Source organism: Otolemur garnettii, unplaced genomic scaffold (genome assembly GCF_000181295.1).
Source record: "Otolemur garnettii isolate 467f Iridium unplaced genomic scaffold, OtoGar3 scaffold00075, whole genome shotgun sequence".
Classification (NCBI taxonomy): Eukaryota; Metazoa; Chordata; class Mammalia; order Primates; family Galagidae; genus Otolemur; species Otolemur garnettii.
The window spans coordinates 1,407,937-1,418,027 of record NW_003852470.1 but is presented as its reverse complement, the minus strand read 5'-3'; the positions used below and the strand labels follow the sequence as shown (position 1 = coordinate 1,418,027).

The 10,091-nt window shown below is 49.9% G+C and overlaps 1 protein-coding gene across 1 annotated transcript in view; it reads right to left on the bottom strand.

Moving 5' to 3' along the window:
- Positions 1–7,783: 7,783 nt before the first annotated feature.
- BNIP3 (BCL2 interacting protein 3) overlaps positions 7,784–10,091 on the bottom strand; it is a 14,737-nt gene continuing 12,429 nt past the window's right edge. Inside the window, exon 6 of the mRNA XM_012807798.2 lies at positions 7,784–8,622. Within this exon, the coding sequence (XP_012663252.1) occupies positions 8,577–8,622 (46 nt within the window). The 3' untranslated portion in view covers positions 7,784–8,576. The remainder of the gene's footprint in view (positions 8,623–10,091) is intronic.

Genomic DNA, 10,091 nt, shown 5'->3' with positions numbered 1-10,091 from the left:
TTGTTTGGCGGGCCCGGGCTGGGGATTTGAACCCGCCACCTTAGGTGTATGTGGCTGGCGCCTTAGCCGCTTGAGCCACAGGCGTCGAGCCCCCAAGTCTGTTTAAAGAGTCCACAAATCACCGGCATGTGTGACAAGGGGTGAGGCATATGCCACCCATCTGTCCCCAGATGGTGTCGGCCCTGTGAGTGCCCAGTTCCTGCCCAGGTGAGGCTGGCCCTGCCCGGCCCTGAGGGCTCTGCCACCCTGTTGCTGTCTTTGGAGGAAGTGTTTTAAAGGCAGTGAGGTCGGGGGTGGGGGGTGTCAGAAACAGGTTCACACTTTTCCTTTTAAACATGTCTGCCTGGACGGGTAGTGTTGGCCTTGCCAGGGAGGCCAGATGGTGGAGGCTGCACCAAGTCCTCCCAGCTGCTGCGGGAAGTGTGTGTTGTGGACAGGATATGGTTCTGTGTGATGGAGACCTGCTCTGAGACCAGGCTTTGCCCTAGGGCTGCGTCAGAGGGTGTCGAGTGGGGGCAAACAGATGGCCCCTAAGATGGCACCTTGGCTCTGCGCCAGAAGACTGCAGGAGTCAGATGGGAGCTGGTGCACCAGGCAACCCAGGCTGAGGTCCTCAGAGGTGTGCAGTCATGAGGCCATGGGCCCTCTGCCTATGCTGGCCCCCACCTCACCTGCATGCCCAGCCAGTCCCAAGTGTCCTCTCCTGGGCACTATCCTCTCACAGGCAGTGCTGACCAACTGTGAGTGGGATATGGACAGGCTTTGGTAAGGGCAGCGCTGCAGGCCAGGCTGCAGAGAACGGTGGGTTTGACTTCTCCAGGAGCTTCCTGCCCATAGCCCTTCTGCTTCTGTAGCCAGGTTGTACACACAGGGCACACACAGGGCTGCAAACAAGGCACACAGGCTGTACATGGGACACTCAGGCTGCAAATAAGGCACACAGGCTGCCCACGGGGCTGCAAACAAGGCACACAGGCTGCCTACAGGGCTGCAAACAAGGCACACAGGCTGCCCACGGGGCGTACACACAGGCTGCACATGGGGGTGCACACAGGCTGCATGCAGGGGGCTCATGAAGGCCATGGAGCTTGACCATGACCTTGGTAAGCTGATGCACCCCAGAAGTGGATTAGGCAAATGCCTGGGGAACGTGTGGAGGGATGTCATCCTGGCCTGGGGTCCCAGGTTTAGCTGTCAGTGCTTATGGCAGTACAACCATTACCTGGACCTGAGGTGTGCAGTAGAGGCCGGGCCTCTGTCCAGGGCAGGTGGTGGTGTCACACTGGCTGCTGCTAGAGGCCACATGGAACAGGGACACACACTTGAATGTCCTTTTGGAGCTTTTGTTTTTTGGAACGGTCTCACTGTCACCCAGGCAGGAGTGCAGTGGCATCATCATAGCTCAGGGCAACCTGATCTCCTGGGCTCCAAAGATCCTCCTGCCTCAGGTCCTGCGTAGTTGGGACTACAGGCACCACTGTGCCCAGCTGACACTTTTTTCTATTTTTTTGTTAAGGTGGGTACAAGGGTGTCTCACTATTGCCCAGGCTGGTCTATGTCTTTTGACCTCAAGCAATCCTCCTGCCTCAGCCTCCAGACTCCTGAAGTGTTAGGATTGCAGGTGTGAGCCACTGTACCCGGCCCTTCGTGGTTTTTAAATTATCTTAACTGACAGCGCAGTCTGCTCCCACCTGTCTTTAATTCCATCTCCTGCTTTGGCATTTCCTGAATAAACACACACCTGAGTCACCCCAAGAACTAGGAGGAGGATTTTTTTTCTTTTGCAGTTTTTGGCCAGGGCTGGGTTTGAACCCGCCACCTCTGGCATGTGGGGCTGGCACCCTACTCCTTTGAGCCACAGGCACCGCCCATTTTATTTTATTTTATTTTATTATTTTATTTTTTTGATACAGAGTCTCACTTTGTCACCCTCAATAGAATGCTGTGATATCACAGTTCACAGCAACCTCAGACTCTTGGGCAATCCTCTTGCCTCAGTCTCCAGAGTAGCTGGGACTACAGTCACCTGGCACAATGCCTGACTATTTTAGAGATGGGGTCTCACTGTGGCTCAGGCTGGTCTCAAACTCATGAGCTCATCCACCCACCTCAGCCTCCCAGAGGGATAGGATTATAGGCAGGAGCCACTGAGCCTGGCCAGTTAGAAAGAAGATTTTAAACAGCAGCAGTGGCCAGATGGCTGGCTATTGTCCAGGAAGCACTGGGACTCAACTCTGCCCCTGAAGTGGACCTGCACCATGATTTAGTATAAATTTCTGTTATGTAGGGCAGCACCTGTGGCTCAGTGGGTAGGGTGCTGGCCCCATGTACTGAGTGTGGTGGGTTCAAATCCAGCCCCAGGCAAACTGCAACAAAACAATAGCCAGGCGTTGTGGCGGGCAACTGTAGTCCCAGCTACTCGGGAGATTGAGGCAAGAGAATCACCTAAGCTCAGGAGTTGGAGGTTGCTGTGAGCTGTGTGATGCCACGGCAGTCTACTGAGGGCGATAAAGTGAGACTCTGTCTCTAAAAAAAAAAAAAAAAATGGCGGCGCCTGTGGCTCAAAGGGGTAGGACGCCAGCCCCATATACCGGAGGTGGTGGTTCAGACCTGGCCCCAGCCAAAAACTGGAAAAAAAAAAAAAATTTCTGTTACATAACAGCCAGTGTAGCTATCAAGTGACATGTACTGAATCGTACAAAGTGGCTCACAGTGCACAGTGGAGTGGCGAGGTCAGAACTACAGTGGAGGTTTCATGAAATGGAGAGAAACCAGGGCCTTGGGGTACAATCCCATTCTAAGAAAGCTCATCTCCAACTCCACACTGTTGGAAGTGTGGGTGAATGAAATCTGTGATTAGTGGTAACAGTCTGAATCTAGGGATGACTGAAGGTGACATAGTCCACTTTCATCTTCTACTTGGTTGTTTGGAAATACTTCTGATAGTGACAGCTTCTGATTCTGTAAACCTCATCATCTTGGGCTCCAAGCCTGGGTTTGCTCCACGTTCGGCTTTCTTCCTGAGCCTGGAGCTCACCTGGAGACTTGAGTCCCTGGCACACGTGCAGGGCCAGGCATGCAGACACACAGCACCGGCAGCCTCGGTCAGGACGGCAGCTGGGCAGTGCAGCCAGCACCTGTCCTGGAGCCTGTGCCTGCAGGCAGCTGGGGCAGACTCAGCCTCAGCACCAACTGCAGCCATAGCTGGGGCCAAGAGAGGGTCCTGGTTCCCTAGCCTGTCACTGACAGAGGTCCTTTGTGACATCAGATTTCATAATCAAAATATTTTTGGATTTATTATGCCTTCCAAGATGATTGTGTGGCCTTGTTTGCCTCAGAGCTGTTAGATTATATTTCTTTCTTTCTTTTTTTTGTAGAGACAGTCTCACTTAATCACTCTTGGTGGAGTGCTATGGCGTCACACAGCTCACAGCAACCTCCAACTCCTGGGCTTAGGCGATTCTCTTGCCTCAGCCTCCCAAGTAGCTGGGACTACAGGCGCCCGCCACAAGGCTCAGCTATTCTTTTGTTGCAATTTGGCGGGGGCCAGGTTTGAATGCCCCACCTTCGGTATATGGGGCCGCGTCCTACCCACTGAGCCTTCGATATATGGGGCCGCATCCTACCCACTGAACCTTCGGTATATGGGGCGGCGTCCTACCCACTGTACCTTCGGTATATGGGGCCGCGTCCTACCCACTGAACCTTCGGTATATGGGGCAGCGTCCTACCCACTGAACCTTCGGTATATGGGGCCGCGTCCTACCCACTGAGCCACAGGCGCCACCCTGTTAGATTATCTTTCAACCCCATGCATTAGTCACAAGAACTTTCAGGAGAAGTTTGAACCAAAATCTAACTGTCTGAACACTGCATTACGCCACCATTCTTAGCAGTGCAGAGCAAGATTGGAAACCGGTATGAGTCGGCAGCTCTCACTGCTGCTAGAGGGTCATTTCCCTGAGCAGAGCTGGGACACACCTGTTCCCAGTCACAGCACCAGCCCTCCAGGCACCCACCCCCACCCACTTTAACTCCATTGTCCAATAGTGAGAAACCAGGCTTTCCTTACCCTGAATTTATTTGCTTACTATTAGTATATGCTCTAACAATTGCTAACTCATGAAAAACAAGCTTGCTCAAGAGAGCACGTTTGCTTTAACCTCGTGGTGTGCAGCCAAGCGCTCCTGCTCAAGCCAGGGCTCTGCATCCCCACCCCCTAGGCATGGCTTTATTTGTAATAGGTTTCTTTATTGTTTGTATTCTGTTCTGGATTCTCCCCAAAACAGTTGGTTTCATTATTGATTTTGGCAGCATGTAAAGCATTACTGGGGCTGAGGGTCAGTTATACACAAAGTTCCACTCACTTCTCTCCAGCCCCCTGTTCGCACCCAGCCCCGTAGGTGACAATCTCACTTCCTATTTATTTGACCCCAGGTCTTGTTGCACTAATGAGCATATGAGTATATTTTCCTTAGCTCTTTTCTGCATAAGGCACACTATTTTTTTTTTTTTAATATTCACCAATCTGCAGCTTGGGTGAAGCTCAGCAAGTCCAGCTCACCCTGGCTCCAGGCAGTTGGGGGGGGTCGTTCTCCCAGCCCTGAGGGTCCTCTGTGACATGTGGCAGGTGCACTAGCTGCTGCTCTGCTCCAGGGGCCCCTAGGGGGTAGCCTGGCTTCGTCCCTGCATGGAGGCTGGCTCCAGAGCTCCAAGAGACAGAAGGCAGTGCTGGGTGGAAGGCAGAAACCGGGGCCTCTTCATCTCCTTCTACTACTGGCCAAGTAATCCAGTTTAATAGACTGCCAAAAAATTGAGGGGTTGTTTGAACACTGTTAGTTGTGTTCAAACATCAGCCACCAAATGTTATTTCCCTTCTGTCAGAGAAACGTATACCTTTTTGCACTTTTTAAAACAAAATATACTATACCCTGGAAATCTCGGCCAGGTCACTGAACTGTCCCAACCATGCAGAACAACAGCACAGGACAGCAGGTAACGTGCAGCATCACAGCTGGCTCATGCCACCTATGTTCGAGCACTTTAGTTTCCAATATTATACTAATGTACCAGTAGCAGGCTAGGTGCGGTGGCTCACACCTGTGATCCCAGAACTCTGGGAGGCTGAAGCAGGAGGATCTCTTGAGTGAGACAGGCCTGAGCAAGAGTAAGACTCCATCTCTACTAAAAATGGAAAAACTAGCCAGGTGTGGTTGCAGGTGCCTGTAGTCCCAGCTATTTTGGAGGCTGAGGCAAGAGGACTGGTTGAGCCCAGGAGTTTGAGAATACAATAAGCTATGATGACACCACTGCACTCCAGCCTGTGTGACAGAGACTGTCTCACTCTGGTACATTGGTACATTATTTTTGTAATGTTACATCCTCATGCATGTGTACCTCCAAAATTTCTAGGTTTATCCTGAGGGTGGGTTCCTACAAGTGGGCTGTGGATCCAGACACGCACAGGAGGCTACTCCCTGCCCACCCTCTCTGGGAAGTGCAGCCACGTGCACATCTGTGAGCTCCTGCTCCAAGGTTCACACGAACTGCATCTGGAAGCTGCACTTACCAGTGGCCACGTGTTAATTTTTCAAATCAAAATTATTTGGATGTTAAACATTTTATAAACCTGTTACTCAGTAACAGTGTAGGGAGTTATTTGTATTAACAGTAGAAAGAAGGGCTGTTTTGCAAAAGCCATTCAAGAAGAAAGGCTCAATTATTATACTGCCATCTTCCTGAAAGATAAGTTTAGCATGGCCAGCTGGGGGGTAGCTCAGCTAATGCCCCAGGGAGAGGGGTGGGTGTGATCAGCACGTGCCCCAGAGGGGTAAAGGCCCTCTAAGCTCTGTAAGCGCTGACAACAGTTAGTATGTGAGGTACACACTGACTCCAAAACAGAAGGGAATTCCCTGGGCGAGTGTGATTCAATCCGACCTCAGACCACTGAGGATAAATTGAAGAATTCTGGTGCCTGGCAGCACCGATAGCTCAAGGGGTGGGGTGCCAGATACATACACCGAGACTGATGGGTTCAAACCTGGCCTGGGCCAGCTAAAGCAACAATGACGACCAGAATACAAAAATAGCCAGGTGTTGTGGCAGGCACTGTATTCTCAGCTACTTGGGAGGCTGAGGCTTTCAGGGTTGCTGTGAACTATGATGTCACAGCACTCTACCCAGGGTGACAGCTTGAGACTCAGTCTCAAAAAAAAAAATAATTCTGGTGCCATTTCTATCAGCTTTCTCCAAATGAAAGGCTAATAACTACTGCTTCCAAGATAATAGTTTAAATATAAACTTTTTTTTTTTTTTTTGAGACAGAGCCTCAAGCTGTCCCCCTGGGTAGAGTGCCGTGGCATTACAGCTCACAGCAACCTCCAACTCCTGGGCTCAAGCGAGTCTCCTGCCTCCGCCTCCCAAGTAGCTGGGACCACAGGCGCCCGCCACAACGCCTGGCCATTTTTTGGTTGCAGCCGTCATTGTTGTTTGGCGGGTCAGGGCTGGGGATTCGAACCCGCCACCCTAGGTGTACATAGCTTGCGCCTTGGCCGGTTGAGCTAAAGGAGCCGAGCCTAAATATAAACTTTTTTTTTTTTTTTTGCAGTTTTTGGCAGGGGCTGGGTTTGAACTCTCCACCTCTAGTATATGGGGCCAGTGCCCTACTCCTTTGAGCTACAGGTGCCGCCCAATATAAACAGATTTCTAAAAATTAAAATGTTAAGGGCCAGGCGCAGTGAATAGTACCTACACTCCTAGCACTTTAGAAGATGGGGGTGGGGTGGGGGGAGAATCAATTGAGGCCAGGAGTTCAAGACCTGGGAATTCCACGTAACAAGACCCTGTCTCTGCAAGAATAGAGATTAGCCAGGTGTGCTGGTGGCAGCTGTCATCCCAGGTACCCAGGAGACTAAGGTGGAGGATCACCTGAGCCTAGGAGTTTGAGGCTGCACTGAGCCATGATGATGCCACTGTACTCTGGCCTGGGCAACAGGGCAAGACCCTATTAAAAAATTAAAATGTTAGGCCACCACAGTGGCTCATACCTATAATCCTAACACTCTGGGAGGCCAAGGTGGGTGGACTGTCTGAGTTTGGGACCAGCCTGAGCAAAAGCAAGACTCCCATCTCTACTAAAAACAAAGACAGCCAGGTATGAGGGCAGGTGCCTATCATCCCAGCTACTTGGGAGGCTGAGGAAGGAGGATCACCTAAGCCCAGGACTTTAAGGTTTCTGTGAACTAAGATGATGTTACAACACTCTAGCCAGGGTAACAAGGCAAGATTCTGTTTCAAAAGACAAAAAAAAAAAAAAAAGGCTTGGTGCCCTTAGTTTAGTGAGTAGGGTGCCGGCCACAACCACCGAGGCTGGTGGATTCAAGCCCAGCCCAAGTCTGCTAAACAATGAAAACTGCAACCAAAAAATAGCCAGGCATTTGTGGTGGGTACCTATAGTCCCAGCTACTTAGGACGCTGAGTTAAAAGAATCATTTAAGCCCAAGAGTTGGAGGTTGCTGTGATCGGTGATGCCACCACACTCTGAGGGCAACGTAGTGAGACTCTGTCTCGAAAATAAATAAATAAAATAAAAAATTACATAGTTCAACTTGTGAATTGAAGGTTATCAAAAAAATTAGATTGTTATTTTGAACTGTGGAAAGGTGAGACAGAATACCATAGTAGTCATGCTATAGAAAAGGTAATGTGACAATGAGGAACAGCCTGGTTTACTCAAGAAGCTGTGACAACACTCAGTTCTAAAGGATATGCAAATACAGTGATCTCTGAAGGATTTGGCAAAGATTTATTTTTTTCCCTTTTCCAGTTTTTTAAAGTAGACAGAGATTTACTTAGAATAAAGCTGATTTTAAGAGCACACAAAAGCTGAGCACAATGACAGGGTTAAATTTGGCAACTCAAAAAGTCAATGCTGAGGAGGGGCCTCCACAGAAAAGGTCATCACCCCACGGTGGGGCACCGCCCGGCACTGCAACAGCAGCAGCAGTTCAGAGCCCGCCTGTCCTGTGGAGGCTGGCCACGCTTCTCCGCCACACTTCGATCCTAATTGCTAAGGACAAGGGGCACGGTGCGTGTCTGCAGGAACAACTCAGACACAGCATCTTCTACTATCGTTTAAATGTAAGGCCACAATAGTTATTTTAGACAAACCCCTTAAAGTAGTAATTTTAATATCAATGTTATCCATTCTTTTGAAATACAAAGTGTTTTAACTGAATTAAGGTTATAAGTAATTTTTAAAATACTCCATATACCATGACTAATATATTAAAATTATTTATATGTAGATATGTCTAATGTCCAAACAAAATTCACGACCAGCTGTTACAGTAGATATTAATCAGTCTGACATGCTTATTAATTGATCCCGTAGGTATACGTATAGGTCACAGCATGATTTTAGTGTCTATTCTTTCATTTTACTAAAAGAAATGCAGCATTTACAGAACACACAAGCTATGCAGCCACCCACGGTCAGGACAGCTCCCCAGTCAGCTCTGCAGCCAGCTCAGTATCAACCCTGCACACGGACAGAGGTGGGATCTGAGTCTTCGTCGTCAGAAGGTGCTGGTGGAGGTTGTCAGACGCCTTCCAATGTAGATCCTTAGCAGAAAACGTAGTTAGCAATTAACGTCACCCACAACTCCAAGTGACTCTGCAGAGCTCAAGCAGGGGACTCACTGCCATTACGGCAATGGAAGGGGACTGGCTGTTCGATACATACTATAAAAAATTTTGTAACCAATCTGTCATCTTCTGTCAAGTGTTTCATCAATGTATATTTTATATATTAATCTATCAGCAGCTAATTCTGTCCTGAGACCACACTGTACTAAATACAGGTGTGAGAGCACCACCCACCTGCGTGCCATCACCACACACAACTGCCTTCAACACCCTGCTGGAGAGCCACCTCCACGCAGCCCAGGACAGAACAGCAGTGTCCCTGTGCTGGCACAGGCCAGGTGTGATGGGGGAAAGGTGCCCCAACCCTAAGATGAGGGGCATCAAGGTGGCTCCCCTGTAGCACTGCTCAAGCCGATAGGGGGCCCTCTGTAAGGGAAGAGAATGGGTCTCTAGGGAAAGGGACAGGCCTGTGGGCAGTGGGAATTAGTGGGGCTGCAGAACTGTCTGGGACAGAAATCTGGTGAGGCATGTTGAGTGTAATTTTACTCTTGACAAGGAGGCTGCTAAGGGCTCTGGGTGGGGCACGGCACCCTCAGGATCTGAAAATCTGAAAGGGGTTGCAGAGTCCGCCCTGAAGAGAAGGCCTGAGCCAGTGTTTAAAATGCACATCTCGGGGGCGCCTGTGGCTCAGTGGGTAGGGCACCAGCCACATGTACCAAGGCTGGTGGGATCAAACTCGGCCTGATCCAGCTTAAAAAAAAAAAAAACAGTGACAACTACAACAATAACAACCAAAAAAATAGCCAGGCGTTGTGGCAGGCACCTATAGTCCCAACTATTTGGAAGACTGAAGCAACAGAATCATTTAAGCCTGAGACTTTGAGATTGCTGTGAGCTGTGACGCCATAGCACGCTAGCCGGGGCAACAGCACTCTACAGCTTAAGATTCAAAATAAATAAATAAAATGCACATCACAGGGCCGGACAAGGTGGCTCATTCCTGTAATCCTAGCCATCTGGGAGGCGAGACGGGTAGACTGCTTGAGTTCACAGGTCGATACCAGCCTGAGACAGAGTGAGACCCCCATCTCTAAAAAAAGCCAGGTGTTGTAGTGGGCACATGTAGTCCCAGATACTTGGGAGGCTGAGACAAGAGAATTGCTTGAGCCCAAGAGTTTGAGGTTGCTATGAGCTATGATGCCACAACACTCTACCAAGGATGATAAAGTGAGACTGTCTTTAATAAATAAATAAAATAGGCTCAGCGCCTATAGCTCAACCGGCTAAGGCGCCAGCCGCGTACACCTAAGGTGGTGGGTTCGAATCCCCAGCCCGGACCCGCCAAACAATGACGGCTGCAATCAAAAAATAGCCGGGCGTTGTGGCGGGCGCCTGTGGTCCCAGCTACTTGGGAGGCGGAGGCAGGAGACTCGCTTGAGCCCAGG